General features: G+C 33.3%; 1 protein-coding gene across 3 annotated transcripts in view; it reads right to left on the reverse strand.

The window, feature by feature from the left end:
• The window catches only part of LOC110992618 (leucine zipper putative tumor suppressor 2 homolog), a 77,054-nt gene that overhangs the window by 11,419 nt on the left and 42,951 nt on the right, over nucleotides 1–22,684 (reverse strand). For 2 of the 3 annotated variants that reach the window (XM_045629541.1, XM_045629543.1), the window contains 2 exons: nucleotides 4,757–4,883; nucleotides 3,789–3,906 (listed from right to left, as the gene is read on the reverse strand). In XM_045629541.1, the coding sequence (XP_045485497.1) occupies nucleotides 3,789–3,906; nucleotides 4,757–4,883 (245 nt within the window). The remainder of the gene's footprint in view (nucleotides 1–3,788; nucleotides 3,907–4,756; nucleotides 4,884–22,684) is intronic. The other variant, XM_045629542.1, reaches the window with a different exon arrangement.

Consider the following 22,684-nt stretch of genomic DNA (forward strand, 5'->3'; position numbering starts at 1 on the left):
TAAGTTTGAGAGTCAGTTTTGCAACTAATACGTGTGAAGTTACGAAATTTAGTAATCTAAGCTACTAACGTTCTAGATAGTTCATGAACTACAAACAGAGCTACAAACCCGATCCTGGGGATTTTTTGATCAGCCTTCTAATCCCGTCAATAATATATTTTTTTATATAACATTTGGTTATTTCTTGCTTCTATGAGTAAAGTACTCATCAATTTTTCTTTTGTCTCTTACTTGGGTTGCCTGAAGATCGCTTGTTAGCGATAAGGCCGCCCGTTGCATTCTTTTATGTATTGTATTATGTGTGTTGTTTTTATTGCAACGAAGTGTAAATAAATAAATAAAATTATTATTGGGTCTAAGGGATGTCGATTCCCCCCATATTTGACCGCATGAGGGAGTATTAACAAAATTCCATTGGTGCACAGCCGGGTTCTAATCAACGACCTCAAGATTTCAAGCCACTAAGCCAATACTGCTTCAGTAGGTATTTATCATTGGTATTTTCATATCTTGAACAATTTCTGATGCGTCAGATGTACTATCGAGTAATTTCTATCATATTTTAGATAACAGTTATCGTTATGAAGTTGTCATCGTCGCGCTATATTTTCTATTATTTAATTAGCAATTTAATTTGATTTGTTTGGGTCTACTTTTAATTGAGAAATGTGTTGCTTTTATTATTACCCACTATGAACATTTTTAATTACCTAACTATCAATTAAGTATTGATTCTTCAGATTTACGTATGTATTTACTAGCCTGCTAACTGTTTCGCTCGCGTGTTTTGTTTGTTTTCGCAGGATCGTCCTCTTCCACTGTTATCGTTATGTTTAATATTGAATATTACCTGCCTTAAGAAGTTAAGAATCACACTATCTCTTAGTTAAAACTGTACAAAAGGCAGTTAGGTAGTTTTTATGTTTCTCGCATTAAACAGGCAGACGCGTACTTCTTTTTACAATGTAAGGATAAAGCCCTTGGCGACCTTGATTCTATAATAAGAATAATAATTCAGATGATTCATAGTAGAGCATTAAGCCTATTGTTAAGTTCAATTGTTAAAAAACAATGTAATAAGGGAATTTATAAAACAAACATGTACAAAAATTGTATGTAAATTTTATGTATGTAAAACATTTATTTATCACGTATGATAATTCCTAATTATTTCAATAATATAATAATTCATGCAATTTAATCCAGCACTATTGATAGCAAATTGACGGTGCGATATTCAAGCCCGAGGTCGTGTGTTTATACCTTGGTTAAAAGATTATTTTTCTGTGCGCAATTATTTTGCTCGATCATTGGAAATATAATATATTTTTTTTTAGAACAGGGCAAACGGGAAGGAGGCTCGCATGATGTTAAGTGATACCACCCATGGACACTCTTTTACGTTACGCTCTTTTCTTCATTGGTACAGAAATACTTCAGTGGTGCGTAGCGAAAACTGTCTTAATTAACAGTCAATTGTGGAAAGATATATATGGTATTCTAACTCGAAGTCCTATTATGAAACTCAGATGTTGGTATTAATCCGAACAACTCTGAACACTCTTCATGCATATGTTCGGATTACCAACATCTGAGTTTCATATATATATGTTTGTACAAAATATGTGAATAAAATAAGGATATTGGGAAATTTATTAATAAAAAAAAAACACTCTTCATGCAAAATTCTGTACAAGATGCTGTAAAGTTGGAAACAAGTTCAAAGTCCACTTAACTAGTTTCCAATGTATTCCTGTAGTATTTGATATGAATGATATAATCCTTAGATTAGCATTAACACAAAAACGACAGACGTCGTCGAACGTCTTTACGGTATGTTCATACGATAATTGTCTGTCGCATTGTTTAGTGTAAATTCTTAGTAACTGCGGTTACGATGTTTAGCAGAGCGGGTTAAACTTTAACAATCCACTGTCTCGTTAAAAAGTTGACGGTTATATAACTTGTAAGGAAATATTTACTATACTAATGTTGATAGATCGAACTGGTGCTTTCATCGCTCAATGAATATCGCGATCGCGCAATAGAGCGATGAAATGCTGTCAAAAATAATAATAATAATATCTTTATTTTCTCACAAATTAATTTTTTATTAATGTATGCAAATAATTGTCATTCTTCTTTTGAAGGAAAATTATTGTTAATGTGAGACTGATGCCTGTTAAACGTTAGAGCACCTGTGTTGCAGATCATCAGGCCTCCACCACTTCGGATCGACAAAAGATAATAAAGAATGGAGAATAGACAATTATGGTTATAGTAGGTAGTAACGTTAACAAAAGAAGAAAATATAAACATAAATCTATAATCTATAATAGTATATATATAAGGAATGTATATATTATAAGAAATGCATATATTATAAGGAAACCACATAATTAAGTTATAAATTAGATAGATAGTATAAAAATAGAAATTTGTGTTAATTTTTTTTATTATCATGAATGTTTTCAAATAATCCATATTTATGGTGAATTAAAAATACATTTCCCGTTCCCTCTAACACCGTTGTCGCTATCAACTTGAATCGCCCTCACGAATAAGAAATAAGATTCATCGCGCTCAAGTAATTAACCATTAATTATCCGTCACTAATCATTAATCTAACAAACCAGCTCGATGGTACACGGTTAAACTCTTGTCTACTCAACTACATTAGCGATATCATTAATTATAGTAAATAGTACTGGCAATTACTGGCAAAAATATTATACGGTGCATGGTTGTAATGAATCCGAGGCTTAAGACTGAGTTAATGATATAGACGTCTTTAGATTGTCTATGGAAGGCTGAAATATATTCAGTCAGATTAATGAGCCATGCATGAAAACGTCAAAATAGTACCTAGACCTGTTCTCTTTTATTGGACGTGAACAACAATGAATTGTTGTTAGAACTCTATTCGAGAGAGATTGGTTAAGCAGCTGGCCCTATGTTAAGCTATTAGAGGAAGCTATGTCAAGGACAAGCTGTAAAAAAAAGCTGCAGGTATTAATAAGTACCTTGGTTCTTCTTATTAGTGTTTATAGTACTTTAACATTTTTATGTACTGGGATAAGTATTTTACAATAAAGGCTGTTTTTATTATAATAAACTTTAGAAAATAAACAAAAAAAATAAACAAAAAAAATAAACAATGAACGTGCTGCTTCCGTATCTGTCAAGCATTTAAATTATACGGTTAACTCTCAATTTAAAGAACATATTTAAAAATGGTTACGAACCGACAATTTTTTTTACATTATTCAGTTAAAAAGTAATAAATAAATCAGTGGTGCTACAACCTTCTTAGTTCTGGGCCTCAATATAATATAATGCAATCAAGGCAAGTAGGTGACTCCTGTGCCTGATTCATGCCGTCTACTGTGTGAGTCTAAGTCAAGCCGGTTTGCTATCGATCCTTTCCTTCGTTGCGCAGCCGGGATCGAACCTACTCACTCACTGCTCACTGCGCAATATTCTGATAATTTCGTACTTTATATGTTCAATATGTAGAATAATTTAAAGAAAAACACTTTTTTAACGGATTGAAGTTATGTATTATTCTAAACTTATAATTATTCAAACATAATTTTAAATTTAAACGACGTTTCGCGTGCTATACAGCGTGAGTGGTCACAGTGACTGAAGAAAAAAGGTGTTGAATGGCAAAAAAGTATCACAGCTGTAGAAAATGTTGCATTATCTGTATTTATTTGAACCTAATTATTACACTGCTAAAATCACTTGTTTGTTTATCGTAAAATTTAAATATACAAATGACTTACACTATAGCGGAGTGATGCCTTTGATGAAGAGGTGCGGAGAGCGGAGGAGGTGGCAAGGCAGACAGGGATGCTGGCTGTGGCGACCCACACCAACGAGCTTCTCGGACGTCTGAGGAACCTAAATAATATAAAACTTATAATAATATATTTAATAGAAATTAATTAGAAATCATTTTCTTGGTATAACTAAACGTGATTTTTTAATCTTCAATAATACAAATAAATCAATGGCGTTACAGCCTTTTGAGGTCTGGGCCTCAGATTTCTGTATCTGTTTCATGATCATTTGCTTATATAATAGGCAAGTAGGCCATCTGTGCCTGTCGCACGCCGTCGATTTTTTCGCTCTAAGGCAAACCGGTTTTCTCACGATGTATACATGGAAAGAATTGGTGCAAAGCCGGGGATCGAACTTACGACCTGAGGGATGAGAGTCGCACGCTGAAGCCACCAGACCCTACATTGTTCCGAATAATATAATAATATAAATGCTAAACAACCAATAAGATCACACAAAAATAAAAATAAATACTTTACATACTAGAACATGTGTGGCCTCGGTAATAGATGTGGACCATGCGATAATTCTATTATGTAAATGAAGAATAACTATGGGAAATAGGCACATGCCAAGAGAACAAAAAAAAGTAAAGCAAGAAAGTACCTAACTGCTGCTCATGGTACAATAAACGCAAAAGAGGAAGACAATTTAAAAGGTACATGGCAGAGTGCTGACAGCAATAGCGGGATTTGGAGGAGGTCTATGCCAAAAAAGATGATAAAAATATAACTGTCTTTAAGTTTAAGATATTAACAATAAAGGGATTTTATTATTATTATGTATATGTATAATATAGTATGTACATCCCTTCTTATAATCATTTAGCAGAATGTCTCATAAATTAAAAAAAATGCATATTAATTTTACTTTCTTTTCGTTTCTTAAATAATATTAGTTTATTACTTACTACCGTATAGAGTCATAAGTGACGGTGGACGACTGGCCAACACTGGAGTAGAGCCATATCGCTCCCCGCCCGCAGAGAGCCGCCCGCCCAATGGCTTGAACGCTATCGGTCGGATAACCGTTTTTCCCTGTAACAAACAAAAGAAAAATTATTTTAAGTTTACACTATAGTAGTTATAACAAACGTAAGGCACTACAACTCTTGGTGTTGTCTTCAGATTTCTGTATCTGTTTTGTAATATATTTTGAATAGGTAATTCTGTGGCAGACATGCGTTGTCGACTTTTTGGGAATAAGGCATTCCTTAATCGTAGCGAGTGTAATGAGCACATAGACAGACACTTGGGGCACAGCTGAGGATTGAACCTACGACCTCAAAGACCAATAAAATCAAACCACTAGACTAACACTACTGTTAGTTAGCCTTCATTAGTTGTACTTCATTTAAATTAAGTATAGGTAATTTAGTATTTTAATTTCCTAATCAAGTTAAATTGAATTAAAACCCCAAAACCACACAAACTACAATCTTTTGTCCTTATTGATTTGAGAATATAAAAAGTGACAAAACATATTTAAGCTCATTGATGTTTGTATCCATACATTACGCTTCGAAATGGGCACAATTCATTTATTACAGTAGAAATAATGTTTGACCTGATCTAATAATGATCACAATAAGGAACATTTCTAATCTTTATAGAAAATACTGATTCAAACGCTCGCTTACCCATTATGCGCACAGTTTAAAACAATTTATCTATTCATCAAGCGTAACCAATTCAGAAACTTACATACATTATGTACAACTATAATTACACCATACATGTCGAGATTTGAAAGGTGTAATCCCAATTGATGACAATATATAAAGTTAAAGATAATTAAATGTTATGTGATGTGTCTTGATAATAATATAAAAATAATAAAATAAACAAATGTTTAATGTTATAAATAACTGTGTTTTTAACTATATTGTATTGTCACTTTTAAGTACAAAAGAAACGTAATTCAGTAGAAAGAGACAAAAGAGTACTGTAGTTAGTAGTTGTATAAACGAATGCTGTTTTTTTATAAAACTGTGGGTAACTAGGTAGGTAGCCTAATGTTAAACGATAGTCATGGACACTCACATTTCCAGAGGGCTCGCAAGTGCGTTGCCGACCTTCTAAGCATTAATTAAATATGTAAATAGCAGAGTCATAGGATTGACCGCTAGGAAGAAATATTTGTACTAATTTATATGTACGATTATTTTTTACAAGTTTTTTTGACCAGCGATTTCGAACGCTGAAGGAAAAATATTGTAAAAAAAACCGGCATCTTTAAACCAATAAAGTCGACTACGTAGACACAGAAGCCTGATCATCTACTTGCTTATTAATTGAAATTACAAAATGAAAAAAAATTAAAGACTACAAAAGTGTAGAAAAAAATAAAGGTTTTTCGGACGGCGGCCAAATCTTAGGCATGCAAGTTGTATTTTTTTATGTTACAGAAGGCAAACGGGCAGGAGGCTCACTTGATGTTAAGTGATAACGCCGCCCATGGACGCTCACAAATCACAATTCCACAAAGCTCGCAAGCCCGCTGCTAAATATATCTGTGTATTTGTATATCGTATGTTAACTACATGTCACGTCACATCAAACGCATAGGTTATTGTATAAAATGACTTTAGTATTAAACTCAGGGCCGGATTTAGGGGAGGGTAACCGTGGCACAAACCTGGGGCCTCCATTTTCTTATTACATATGTATTTGTCAAATACTAAAAATATCTACTTGGTCTCGCAATAAATTATTGATAGAAAAGCTTGCAAAAAAATATTCCAAATAAATTAGGAAAATAATTTGGGGCCTCCAGACCTGTAAATCGGGCCCTGATTAAATTCACAATATTATTGTATAGTACTTTTCGAATCCTATTCGCAACGGTAATTTCAAATAATATAATACATTTATCTCATTTATAACTGCACGGATTTGACATTTTGTACGCAACAGATGCGCAATAGTAAACAAAGGTTAAGCTCCAATGGATCAGTGGTTAATACCGCTTGAGAAACATACGCCTGGAAGTTTGAAGCGAAAGTTCCGCCCATGTACCTTGTACGTATTTTAATGAATGTTTATGATAAATATTAGATACGCACAGGTCGCTTTTCCTATTCAAGGTACGAAAGTCCACTATAATAATAATACTAATCATAATTTATTTATTAAAACAGATAATCAAAAGTAATGGTTATTATTGTGTTGGTTACAATATGGTCTTTAATAGTATATGAGTAGCTTTAAAGTATATTCAATCATAAAATTAAAAAGAGCACATGCATTGCAATCCATGACCCATGTAAGGGTAAACCGAGCGTACCAAACGGCCCGCAACGCACTCGCGAACCCCCTGGTGAGCGTCCTGCTTGTTTGCCGCTGTTCTATACAAAAATCTTCAAGCTATTACCGCCAGCCCTGTGTCATTATTATTTTAACTATCTGCAATCAGCCTAGCTTTTATCAGTATTGTGTGCGTCATTAATAAGACAAAGATCTTTTGTCTTATTAATCAAAAGATCTCACAAGGGCACCCCTCATTCCTTATCATATCGTTACATCTATGTACCCATCACTCATACTATCATACTAGCAAATATTTGAATTTCCAAGTTCGATACAAAATAATCAGGGTTCATTGAACCCGATATTAAAGAAGGCAGTGTCATTTATAAAATAGATTTCGTAACATATTTAACGGCTTGCTTTTAACGACGTTTTTAAACATAATACAGTGATGTTTTGTGTAGTAATTTTTGTCACCAACTGGCGGCCGGCGTTTCTTGTTTGAATTTGTTTCACATGTAGGTTAAAACTGGTACTTGACAAATTAGCCTACAGAGACGCTTAAAGAAAGTGCTAATCTAGCTTGCTCAAGGCTAGATTTTCTAATAACTAGTAGTGACAGAATAGTAAATGGAACAGATTCATAAGATTATCAAATTGAAAGTTTTTAAGAAAATCGGACGAAAGTTAAACAGTCGATTCCACTTTTCAAGAAAACACTATTCAAGAATAATGTAGTTTATTTAATAATTAAGGTATATCAGAGGCGTATTATTTTTCAGCGTATTTACGAAAATATTATGGCGAAATATATCTTGTTTATCAACTGAACAAACAATACAAAAAAAAAACCAATTAAACTACACACCAAAGTTTTAACTGAAACGATAAATTAGTACAAATAAAAGAAATAATAAATATAATCTGATTTAAAAAGAAAATAATTCTAAAGAACATATTGATTACATACAACTGAATTTATAATGAGAACAAATATATCAGTAACTGTCTCGTTTACATGAACCAAATAAACTCAGTTTCTGGGTTATACGTGGCGCAGTGATAATACTTCACGATCGTGTCCAGAAATACAAGAATTGAGATCTCAATTGGAAACGTGACCAAATCTACATTGTGTATGCATTGATGTTAGGAGGATAAGCTGTCTCCGTCGACAGTGCGAAAAGCACTAGAAAGCTCTCTTAGTGACGGGGTGAAATATCGATGGAAGCTTTCTTCAGATTACGTAACAAAACGCAGCTCATTCAACTAATCATTGAAGGGAAATTGTAAGGAGACCTACTCACGAGCAACTGGTTGAAGAATCTTCGGTAATGGGTTGGCCAAAGCACCATTTATCCATCACCCATGATAATCGCTCATCTACGAATTATGTCAGATACGAAGAAAAGTTCTTAACTATATTTATGTCAGACATAGTTTACCGCTTTTCATCAAAATGCAGTAAGAGCTGTCGGTCAAATCGTTATAGTTGTTGAGAGGGTTCTCCAAAAGTAGTACTGCATTGTGGAAAAACTAAGACGTCTAAAGTTCATGTCTAAGCAATTAATATTCGATAGGATTAATCTTCTCGTATATACGTTATTTTGTGGTTAAAATTATATATCTAGAGATAGTTAATATATAAACCAAAATAAACCTATGATTACATTGAAAATAACATGTGTTCCTAGTAGTTGTATTTTTTTACGTTTTATAACCATATATTCAAATAGCCTTTTGAATCGACGTCGTTAGCATGAGATTATCGATAAATTGCTCATCACTATACCTCCCCAGTATAGAATTGTGGTCGACCCACATTGGACACGCCTGGGTGGCTTCCATGATTTATTGCACCTTCATACAAAATCACCGTTGTTACTATTATATGCTATTAACTCTTACCTCCGCTGATACACTCCATCATAGGAGTTTGACCTCTATCCTGTTGATTATAATTGCATAAATCCCATGAATTTATCATCTTGTTTATTTCATTCATATGCATTAATGCACTATCACATACGGTAACTGTGTTTTAATAGAAAGTATTTTAAATAAAAATTTAATTCAATTTATTAAAAAGATTTAACACAGTACAAAAATAGATGTGTATATATATTACAATGTGGCCCAATATAATCTTCACATATTATAGTTTATTTTTAATAACATGCCAATTATTTTGGTTGTAGAACAAAAAATAAAATGAAAATTTAATTAGTTGACAATGAATCATTCATCATGAGATAAGATGTGAAACGTTTCGAAATTTAAATGCATATTTAATTTGAAAATATAATTAAATTTTCCACACTTTCAAGTGAAGTCTTGAAAGGAGACAGCCGAAACTACAACGGACTTAACTAACTATGACATTTCTTTTTCATCGAAGTTTCCTTTAAACAGTCTATCGAACTGTTATTTGTCTGATAATATTTTTGTTCATTCAATAGATTATTATAATAACAACCGCTTATTACGTGTTTTTATACGCGTATTAGACATAAATTGTTTTGCGTGCGTAAAACAATTGAATTTTAGCGTTTTTCAAATCCCTCGGGGCTCTCCCACAGTGGCATAAACATAGCTGTCCTTGTCTTACAAATGTAATATGTGAGAGACGGGTAGTGACCAGACGTAGCCTTTGGCTGTATCCCAGGCTTTCAATATATGCGGAATGACGCAGCCTGGGGACCTCTTTTGAGTTATTTATGTGATACAAGTGTCAAAAAAGTGATGTTAATTGAACCAAAGCTTGTAGTTGTTACTGGTATTGAGTCTGTCAACAACTTGATCTGGGTTTAACTCACCTCAGATTGGCATGTTTTGTGATGTTTTTTATTAATAGGCAAGTAGGTGAACAGCATGTGGCTAAACACGCCGCCCCTTTTAGGGATAGGAAGACATACTGGTTTCGTCACAATATTATCTTTTATCATAGCTGCGAGTTTTAGTGCACATAGATAGAAAGTCCATCAGTTCACACACGGGGTTCGAACCCACGACCGAGATGACAGTCACTCAAAACTCTAGAAAAAAACTGCTCCAAAAATATTATGTTCTAGTTAAAATTGTATTAAAACTGATTTAGTTTTTGTTAATAAGGATCTCTCGTGCGAAATATAAAAAGTGTTGAGTCAGGAAACGCATCAGAGCACTGATCGGCATTCCTGTTCGAAGATTCCTAATTAATTACGCATCAGTAAAACCTTTTTATAGGGCTTACTAGCCTCGGCCCCTAACTTCGGCGGTGTGGATTTTTATCAAGATTTTTTCCGACCTCTTGAATAATACATCTGTAAATTTACATGAAATCATATGGAATCTGAACGGAGACTCCACGTATTGGACGTAAAATTTTTGTTAAATTAATATCATCTCGTGGTCGGTATAATTTATAACAACAAAAAAAACTTGTATTGTAACAATTTGACATAAGGAACATTCGTCCATGTAACAAGATACTAAAATGCAAGTAACGAAGAAACAATGAAATAGCCACAATTTTCTTGTATCTTATCCTTCCGTGTAACATAATTGCTAAGCTTAGAAGCATAACCAAAACACAAGCGCTTATTGAAATAAAAAAAACAAATCTATATGCAATCATAACCCTATTCCATGGCAGGCCACTCCACTCAACATGACAGCACCACAAAAGAGATTCTTCTGCTTCTCTTCCACAAAAGACTGAAGAAATTTATAATTCAAAATTTTGCCTTATAAATTATAAGTAATGGCATCCTGAATTGTGCAAGACTAAAGTAATTAATTTAATCTTTCATCTTGAAAAACCTTCATAATAGAATGTTTTCCGGTAAATAATAACAATAATTGTTGGATGTGGAAGTTATAAACTACCATTAAATATAATAACAAAAAATACGAATTATTTATTGCAATACAGCGAGGAAATGCTGTAAGCGTTAAAGGAACACAAGGAACCAACTTTTAAAATCTATTTTAATTTTCCTTATATAAATTTTTATTGATTTTTATTATAACTATATGTAGGTAAAGAAATGTGTAAATACTGTATATTTGATTGTTTAATAAACGATATTAAAAACTGTACATTGGAATAGCGGGGTACGTAATATTGAAAATGGGATTGATAAGGCAAACTATACACGAAATTTATTTATGAGGGTAGATGAATCTAAGTTGTATTTAAAATTTTCCTTTGATGCAAAATATGTTGTTTTTATTTATATTCAATAACTTCTATAGCAGTTGAATCAATTAAATTGAATGTCCATTGAATTTGATTGCACCAAAGCAAAACTTTACATACATACTTATTACCATATTCATCTACCCTCATAAAAAATGCATTTCGTTTCTTAAATTTAGCCTACGTCATACAAACACAAGAAGAACTTAGTAAAAAAACACAAAGTTCCGCTACTGTAAATGCATTTCAACCAATGTCCGGGTCATAAAAGAAAATACAGTACGTAGCACGATCGTAAATTAGGCGATTACGATCAACAAGACGCTTTACAAGGCCAAACAAACTTGTCTGACAGATAACCCTTGTTAGGACAATGTATGGCCATACACGCTTTCGTTAATGTTTTATTGAAATCCTCAGAGAATTTGGGTAAAAGTTGCCTATTAAGAAGACTAGAAACAATTATTCATTCTCGCCTGTTTTACGTTAGTGCTAATCTTTAACAAGAAAACTATGATCAAAAACGACTTCGAGGACATATTCAGAAATTTCAGAGACATTTCGATAATTCGTTTTATCAATCTTGAAGTTTTAATTACTTACTATTATTAATACGTCAAAATCTGTTATAACGACATCAACGGGACTTCTCATATTTGGTCGTAAAAACCGATAGTCCTAACAGCCATTATAACTAGTGGTAGGTAATGTGTTCTAAACGAAGTCGTCGTAAACGGTTTTGACAGTATTTTCTTTTGCTTTGCTTATATTCCTACTTAATTGCTATTTATTTATATCGTACCTTCTTTAGTATTGGTATGTCCTTGTTAGGTAATAAGTATTCTAAGGCTCTTCAGGACACGTCTACGTAACATGAGTGTTGGTATTATACAATAGTGATCTATCAAAACATTTGTATTAGTCATGTAGGCACAGTGCATCCCCGTTTATAATTCATTCATTTCACTAACCAACTCAATGTAGACTCAATTGAAGATTGCTAAGATTGTGAATACACATTAATAAAAATTGAAACGCATATGCATACGACTTTTTTTGGTTAGTACTTAATTCTAAATACCACTGCTCGTTTTCCTATTTCTCAATAAAGAAAATTTATGCTTACATTTAATTTGTATCTTACCTAAACAACGATTGCAGCATATAAATTCCATCATATAAAATAAAGTTATTTCCTATCATCAAAACGCTGCAAAAACCCAGTTTTATAACATCCTGTGCAATTATATTGCATAAAACATTTTAATCTCGATTGCAGGCTACCTTTTCTATATCAGTTATTAGTTCTGATTTCAAAAGTTTATAAAATATCATACTATTTCATAATCTCACTCTACCTAATGCTTTTACTATAGCGTTGTCTCCCAGCGTAAACCCGATTTGTAAGACATATTGTATAAAGGAATGTTTCGAGGAGACGGAATTTTTTTTGAAGTGATAAATTTATTAGAAGAATAAATATCTGCTCTTTGCCCACTAATAATCTTACTAAAAGTTTCCTGGTATAAGAAACATTTAGTATACGTATTTTATAATTTGGGAGAAATCGGTATGATACGCGTATCATCTTTAAGTATTAGGCGTATCTCGTTATAATTCCGGTATAATATAGAGCATTCGGCAGGTGACCTCAATCTCAAACCGGTCTTTTTACGCTAGGTTAGGGTCAGAATCGCACGTGTCAGGCAGATGCAGAGACTATGAAGCATCTGCTTAGCACGTGTGCCCTTTTCATCCCTATTCATTCCAGGTCCTCAGATTTCTTTATACAAATTCTATTTGGCACCTTTGAAATCGTAAATATTGTGATGCGCAAATTCAATTATTATTAAACAAAATAAAAAAGTTCTTTTATTAACATTTATAGCAATACGATCGTCAATTATTAGCAATTTGCTGTTTTATTACCACTTGATTATACGTGGATGATTTTATAGGTTTAAATTAATGTAAATGATTCTTCGAACGTGTACTTGGTGTAACATATCATTACTGTTTAATATCGACACACCCGATACAGGATGAATAATAAAAACTCTGGTTTCGGTGTCAAATTCACTTTCGTAAGCTTATTTATAAGTGATAATGACAATCAATAGATGCTCGGAACAGGTATCATTTATGGGGCGGTGAAAGTTGCCGAAACGAATGTCAAGGAAAGTAAACACAATATTCAGTAAATCTACGAGCTTTTTAAGAAGTTTCATCGCCTACATTTGGCCTGCAGTCAGACTCAGAAGAGAAATGTTTTTATTGGCTCTTATTTCTCTTAAATAAATAAATAAATCAGTGGCGCTACAACCTCTTTAGGTCTTGGCCTCAGATTTTTTGAATCTGTTTCGTGATGATATTTTAAATCTAGGCAAGTAGGTGATCATCTTCCAGTGCCTGACACACGTCGTCGACTTTTTTTTTGTTTTTAGGTCTAATACATGTCGGTTTCCTCACGATGTTTTCCTTCACCGTTCGAGCAAATGTTAAAAGCGCACATAGAAATAAAGTCCATTGGTGCATAGCCCGGGATCGAACATACTACCTCAGGTATGAGAGTCGCATGCTGAAGCCACTAGGCCAACACAGCTCTTGTTTCTGTTACGCAATTTATTTTTGATAATTCAGTCGCAGTCTTTATACTACATCGTCTCTCCTACTGAATTTGAATTTAAAAAAAATAAAAAAGCTCCCTATAACACACTAGATGTGTTGTGTGGTACTACTTTTATTCATAAAACTGCCAGCAAATATCTCCTCCAAATGTCTCTGATATAAAATAATAAACAATAAACAACACTCCACGATATATTAATAGAAAATTATCATACACAAAGACTGGCTAAAGGCTTTCGAAAGGCCGTTTATCATTCCACTTATCAATCGTCCTTCATTAGATTAGTCCATTGTATCCGCATAATAGAAACTAATATAGCCTGTAGGCGCAATCATTTATCTGTGAATTGTGAATTTCAAATTATCAGGGCTATTCATATCATTACCAGTATGTCTTAGTACATACAAACCAGCCACACGGGAATCATGACCCAACCCTGGTACCTGTTTTATTTTATAGAACAGGGGGCAAACGGGTAGGAGGCTCACCTGATGTTAAGTGATAACGCCGCCCATGGACACTCTCAATGCCAGAGGGCTCGCGAGTGCGTTGCCGGACTTTTAAGAATTGGTATACTCTGTTCTTGAAGGACCCTAAGTCGAATTGATTCGGAAATACCTAAGTCGGCAGCTGGTTCTACAAAGTGGTGGTGCGCGGCATAAACTGGATAGTCTTGCTGGTTTACAGATATTTCATTGATTATGTTACAACGTCATTTTATAGTAAATATAATATTTAGAGATTCGGTATTATATCGAGTATTATTCATAAATATGGAAACTTTTACCCGAACTTTTGCCTTTTAGAATGTAAAAGAGCATACTAGCATTTTAATATGTTAATAATAAAATGTAATAGGCTTCGTAGCTAACGTAACTTTATGGAAACGCAAGAATTAAAAAAAAACAGCAGCTGAAATGGAGACTCAGAGCATCAGTGTGTAGAATGAAACACGACACTCTTATTCATAAATATTTAAACTTTAGATTCAGGAATCCTCGTTCACTTCGCTCACACTTAACCTATGAATTTTCATAGAGAAATTTACAACTTAGATATACCGTTGATGTATAAATAATAACCCTTCATTCATCCACATCTTATTGACATACATTTAACAAAAATAGATAAAAATATAATTTTTACTACTCTCAGATGTGGCCAATGTTCGGAAGAATGTGTTCTCCAATTTTTTTAATATGTGCCATCTTCATCCCGTCGACCCATCACTGTATTGGTCAGCCATTTATTTTTCCTTTTGGACTAGTCCATTCCTTTACTGTTTTAGAGCACCTGTAACCTGCATATTGGGCTACATGCCCATCTCCATTTTGGTTAAAGAGCATGTTACTCAGTAGCAACTATTTTTGTTTTTATGCGTATTGACGTATTCAAACTATTTAATAAGTTTATCCTTGACCCGATTTATACTTCGTGACACGACTTACGCCATTCACGAAGTGAACAATTTGGGTGATACCATTTAAATCTACGATCTAGATTAATGTAATTTGTCTTACTCTGTAATGACGTAAACTGCACGGATTAGTGTGTTTATTACACAAAGTTTAAACTTTTATTTTTTTGTTGCTAATAAAAATCCCATTTATTGCACTCAAATGTCATGATTGATTAATTCTAAGGAAGAGACTAAAAGGTTAACGGTTATTATAATCAATTTTATAATTAAGAACCATTCAAAATTATTCAAATTTTCTAAAGAACTTGATTGAGTTATATTGGGTAGAATCCAGGGTAGAAGGAAACATTCGTGATTGTGAAGCCACGATTGTTACTGGTATTGCGACTGCGGAATAGTTGCTGCACCTAGTTCAGGCTTCACGAGACTGAAGGCCCAGTACGGAAAAGGCAACAAAAGAAAAAATGATTTTACTCCGATTTTTAAGAGTCAACTTAGCGCTTAGTATAACTTGAAATTTAAAAGTCTAGTCCAAAATTAGAAAATTAAAAAAATAAATTTTTAAGTAGTATTTCCGAACCAATTTGACTTGGGGTCCGTATTCGAGCGTACCAATTCTTAAAAAGCGGGTAACGCACTCGCGAGCTCCCTGGCATTGGGAGTGTCCATGGGCGGCGTCATCACATCATCAGGTGAGCCTCCTGCCTGTTCTATTTTTTTTAATTAAAACAATATATGTACCTTCATTATAACAATATTTTATTTTTATTTTGTAATACAGTGGGCAAATGGGCAGCAGCCTAATCTGATGTAAGGTTGCCAAAAGGCTTGCAAGAAAGGCCATTTAAGAAAGCAGTAGAATAAAAAAACATAATCTCTCCTTCATAAAAACTACGGTTCACTTAAGACGTTCTCTAATAAAAAATGCGTATTTGTTTAAACATAATTTTATGCATACACGTTGTTTAAGAACATCAAGAACCTAAATTCTAAGGTAACAATATCAACTGGTAATTTTCTTTCATAACACGTTGCTTCTATTTGTAACATTAGTACAACCTAAACAATAGCTTTTGTTCTTTTCGCATGTGATTTACTAGTTGTGCGTGTAGGCATGATCATTTTGACAGGTTGTAGGCGCAAAACCTTCGAATGGTTTTCGTTGCAATTACGAACATTAGGTCTTTATGTATGTGAAATAAATGTAGGTATTACAAATCTTCATCATTAGTTGTTTCGTTTTTATTGGCTTCTAAAGTATTGCTATAGGCTTTGTCAAATTAAGCTAGGTCTGTTTTATTTTTGTATCATTTAAAGCTAACTTGTATATAAAGGTCAAAAGAGCAGAGTTGGGCTAGTGGGTAAGCAAGCGACTCTCACCCCTTAGGTCGTAGGTTCGATTACCGGATGTACACCAATGGGCTTTCTATGTGGGAATTTAACAGTCGCTCGAAAACACCGTCAAAATAAAGGATACCTTTACTAATAATTAGTATAAATAAAAAAAGAGAAAATTTCTACTTAATAAAATTTTAATTAATAGCTTTTAACACAATTCTAACTGGATTGTAAAGTATTTATATAAAATTATTATTTAAAACAAGAATAATTAATTTAATGCCTATTTAGAATATTGATTTACGACTTTCTTTAACTCATAAAGTCCTTTATGCAAACTATGTTTTAAATTTTACGATGTAGTTTGGATGTAAATTGTGCTTTTTCAAACAATTATTGATTGCCTATAAAATCGACGAAACTTTTAAATATATGGCAACTAAACTAAATTTAAATATTTATATGTCTATAAATTACGTACATAACTATGACTCGGTAGATACAACTTCTCTTTTGTTCCTGTTCTCTTTACAATTAAATTTCGTAGTAAATTACTCACTATTACTAAAATATGCGACCCGTTAATAAAAACATTACTGTACAGTATTACGCATTCGTATGTTATTGAGATATTTATGGTAAATAATTGTTTTTATTTTATATTTGTCTACGTATGAAAACTAACATTATAAGATGATTTCAAATTTAATTACTGTAGAAGAGATTTAATATCGTTGGCAGTTGTTCAGTAATAATAATAGTAATATGTTCAAACATACTATGTTAAACGAAACACTTCGTTTGAAGCTGGATGTCAAATCAAGCAGTAAATACATGAGCTTATAAATAAAATAATATTAGAGGAAGTGGAGTTGCGACGCTGGTTTAATAAATCTAACGTGTGTTTTATTTAAGGATTCTCAAATCTAAGTGATACTTCATTTGGACATTATCGGAAAAGCAATGTTATAAATGTATAAAATAAAGAGAAAACTAAAGGGCTCATTTTGGCTGCGCTGTTTGCTAACATTTGGTTTACGCTTCTACTTATATATGTTACTTTTACTTTTTTAACTTTACAGTTGCATAATTAACAAAGTAACAAGATTTTGTTTGGAGACCTATAAGATTGCTGTCAACTAGACGTTATTTTAGACTTGCCGTGTAACTGCTGACGGATTTTATTACATTTTCTGGCCGAAATTTGTGTAACTTAAAAATTCAACCAAATAATAGGCAATTGGCGAGCGAATGTTCGTATTATTAGTTGATATAATTCTGTTTTGGCGAACGGAATTTAATCAGACACGAGAAAGTGAGAGTTATAACGATCGACTAGTTTGAAAATAAAAGAAAATCTAGATTTCAAATGTTTTGAATTAATTTAAGATTAATTGACTTTCTCCTATTGTAATAATCGCTTATCATAAAGTTTTGTATATAAAATTCATTGCATATACTAACCTATACAGGTATAGGTTAGAAACTATGACACGATTAAAATAGATGATAAGATTTAAAAAAATAATACCTTCATTTGGTTCAACAAAAATTATTGAACGAACGAGATGTATGTTTAGTCGTTATCATTCAAGTGCACAGTAAAAATAAAGTAACAAGGATTAGTGTTTTTTATATCAAACGGGCAGAACGCCTATCAGATGTTAAGTGATACCAATAGCCATAGAGACATTGCCAGTGAATTGTTACGCTCTTTCTTGGAGAACCCTCAATCAAATTGATGCGGAAATATGTATTTCGAAATACTACTTCGGAAATACTACGAATTAAAAGGCGCAGTTGTTTCCACTATATAGAAGTGGTTCGGGTCTAGTGCCTTAAAAAGCGCTCAGTTGTGTACGACGGACTTAAAGTTGGCATTTTGTATTCTGCCTTGGCGTCCGATGATGAAGCTATTACTCACACCTCCGAGCATTCAGACTGGTCCAAAAAAGAAATGCTCACAAGTCAAATAGAGAACTACGTTTTTTCTAAGTCGGTTAAAATATACTTATTAGTTAATCTAAAGGGCGTAGGCGATCTAATCTCAATGCGGGCGTCTTATAATGCCTTGCCTAACATGTATTGCAATGCATATGAGTCATACATGAAGGAAGAATACGTCTTGATTAAACGTGATCTGTTTTTCATCAATAATACATAGATACATTACATATGTACACAATACTTAATTAGTTTATTTATTTATTGGTAATAAATAAATAAACTATATATATATGTATAATATTTTAAAACAAAACACAAAAAAATATACAAACTCAAAACAGATTACATTGATAAACAATATAACAAAAAACAAAAGCTTAAATATATTATTAAGGTCCCTTTGGGTCTAGCAAGATAACTGCAAAAAAATCAAGATACTGGCAGCGTTCCCCCTTTGAATAGCTAGACTTTTTCTTTGTCCGAGTTAGCTGCCAGCTCTCCTGTGATGTCGACTAACTTTTTGCTATTTTTTTTTCTTTTTGCTGTTTCGCATGTACATGTAATATTAGATGAGGCTTCTTCATATACTCAAACTGTTTTAATAGGATAGTAGAACTGTTTTAGTAGGAGTAATTTACTTGGAAACCTTCTGATATCGTGAATGGGCCTGGGATGGATGTTAAGCGATGAGCATGTCATCAGTTGATCCTTCTGCCCAATAGCTTTTCTATACGAAATTCCGTTCGCGGCTTCGAATCCCGCTTGAGTAGCGGATAGCTATGTGTGCGTACGTACACACATGCGTGAAAAACTGTCGATCTGTAGCGACAGAAGGCTGACTACTGAATCTACGTGTATAATAGAAACGCGTACATAGGTCACAACGTAACGCCGCCAAATGTTATACGTATAAGACATCGCATATCTGTGATTCTAAATTAGAATTAAATGCTAAAAGATATGCAAATGTGTGTAAATATGCATAGCCGGTGGTCCAAACCATTGTTTTATTGTGATCCCGACCATCACGCATGTTAACAAGCCGTACAATGCCCCATTTGTGTTATTTCATAATACCCATTGTGTATTTCTATATCAGCGCAAAACTTTAGGAATAGAAAACTAGCTTTGTTTTCTATATCTAAAAATAATACTATGAAACAAAATGTCATACAAAAATTGTCTTGGACAGCCGAAACAAGGAAATTATATTATAAATACTAAATAGTGTATACCTTTATATGAATTAATTCAATCCAGATTGTTACCAATACCAGAAAACTATTCTTAAGGAGATATTGACTTGAGACTGAAGACGTATTTTTGTAGGAGTCTAAAAATTGGAGGTTAATACAGAATAGAAAAATGCATGTTTTTTTATTTGTAATGTAACGAAGTATAAAATCTATAACGATTAATATTTCAAGGTTAGCAGTTTTTTTTTATAAATTTGTTTATCCACGACTCATGTGGTGTGGGACCTTGGAAAAAAAAACTAACCTGAACCTAAATTGACTTTAAGCTTGGACTTAAACAAACAACAAACTTACACACAGAACACAATAGAACAATAAATTTTCATATACAATTTTATTTAATTTGTATATACGGAAGTAGATAATTACGCCGTTACATTTAACTGTCCATTTATATTTTGTCATATTTATTCAATAACATAAAGAATGTTTGAAGTCAATACGATCTTGTCGCTAAGTTATAAGACTTATATTTTGATACCTCATCCTAATGCTTGATAGTGAGGGGAATTCTTTAACGTTAACGCTCAAACAGCCTTTACAGCTTGCGTTCGAACGTACATGGATTCTTCTATCTTGCTATCTACAAGAAACAGCGGCACAGAAGGCTGATCATTCAGAATCGGATCTGCAGAATCTACGAAATACCACACGTATAACTTCGACGTTCGTCGTTCCACAACTGAGTGTTATTTCGAACCAATTAGACTTAGGGTTCAAGAAAAGTGCCCATCAATTCTTATAAGGCAGGCAACGTATTGCCAGAGGGCTCGCAATACGTTGCCTGCCTTATAAGAACACTCACATTGTGTTCATGGTCGGTGGTATTACCGTACTAACATCAGATGTACCTCCTGTTAAAAAATCTAATTAAAAACAATTATTAATGAAATCCAGAACAATAGTTACGGGTATGTTATTAATTAAAAAAATAAATGTTGTGTTATCAATAACATTTATTTTACATTTAAAATATGTATGGATTGCTCACCGTCTAAAAAACACGGGAAATCCCAATAGAAAATGGATTACGAAAAATCGTTGAAGCATTGATATCCGTGCATAGCTTTCAATAATAAGTTTTAGACAAAAAGCACAAATAGTTCCGGTTGAACGACCGCTCTGAGAATTATACTTCGTGACCATGGTGATGTCTGGGCCATAATGTCAATGCAATAACAATTCGAAACAAATAATAGATATTGTTCATCGGCTTGATATAATCATTCCGCAATATGATTCAAGAATCTCGGATATTGCCACAAAATTACCTAAAATTGTCCGAACTCTTACTCCTTCTACTTAATATATTTTATAGTATAGGGGGGGGGGGGGCAAACGCCGCCCAAAAAGAGCAGTCATCATATCCCTTGGACATCCATGTAAGAGGGTACGTTGACTGAGTTAACGGACGGTTGAGGAAAGAGTAGTCTCTTCTTTTTAACAATTAGAGGTCGTATCTGCAAGGTAAGACCCCCCACAAAGTTACAACCTGGTCATGAATTTCTTTTTATATAGCCAACAGGCTTCCTGCATCTGCTTTTCCCATGCTGTTTCACTGATCAAGGCCTATCACACCTACAAAGAACTGGTGCACAGCATCACCATGGGTTCTAACGCATGACCACAGCGTTGATATCTGCCCGCCGCAGACTAGCCTGTTTACTATTCTCTCTCATAAATTATAATCTATATTAATCGCGGTTCTTTGATATTTAAAGTAGTTCCGACAGTAAATACAGATTTATCGCCTAATCTGTGGCGCCACATAATCTCATGATAACAGTATTCTATTGATTTTATTGCAATTATCGACTGCGTGACCACCGGATTTCAAGTCTCTACCCGTTACCCTTGGACTATATGGTTCAATAAGCTCACATTTGCAAAGGTCAATTGGAAAGTTTGATCTGGATTGAACTGGTTACAACTAAATCGCTTTGGAAGGTTAGTATTGGTTTTAATAGAGAAGCGGATCTAGTAATGATGACATAAAACTAACGTATCAGGAAACATTTTCTGGTTTCGGATGTTTTTTCATTTACATACACAACAATAAATGTAAAAAATTAACCATAAATTAGAGGCTACCTTTTGAGGTCTTGGCTTCAGTTATCTGTTTCACGATAATTTGTCAATCTAATAGGCAAGTAAACCTTCTGTGCCCGACATACGTAATCGACTTTTTGGGTCTTAGGCAAGCCAGTTTCCTCTCGATATTATTCTACACCGATCGAGCGAATATTAAATGAGCAGATAGAAAGAGAGTCCATTGGTGCACAGCCGGGGATTGAACCTACGACCACTGATATCAGAATTACAAGCTGAATCCACTTGTAAATATGCAATACATAGATGCAATAACATTAATAATTATCTGTATAATCTGACAGTCAACGCAATGAAACGTCACATTATCTATGATTACAGCATAATCTGTGCTAAATAGCTGGAACAAAAGCATGATGTAATAAGAATAAGGTCAAGTTCGATGACATTAAATCGATTTGCGATAGTTGATTTCTAGGAAACCATGAAAACGTTTATTTGTCGATTCTATATAATGGATTATCTAATCAATTGTATCGGTGTTTAAGTATTGGTATAAATTTAGTTTCATCAAAACGGATGTTTAGACTTTAGCCAGAGTTAAGAAGTAGTATTCTTAAGTATCTGGATATATTTAAATAAAGATCTGGTATTTTTACGACATTCTTTAATATCCAGACAATATTTTTCGAATTAAAAAATAATAATCAACGGCGCTATAACCTTTTTAGGTTTGGTCCTCAAATTTCTGTACGGATTAACGACGGGTAA

Source organism: Pieris rapae, chromosome 9 (genome assembly GCF_905147795.1).
Source record: "Pieris rapae chromosome 9, ilPieRapa1.1, whole genome shotgun sequence".
In the NCBI taxonomy this organism is placed as follows: domain Eukaryota; kingdom Metazoa; phylum Arthropoda; class Insecta; order Lepidoptera; family Pieridae; genus Pieris; species Pieris rapae.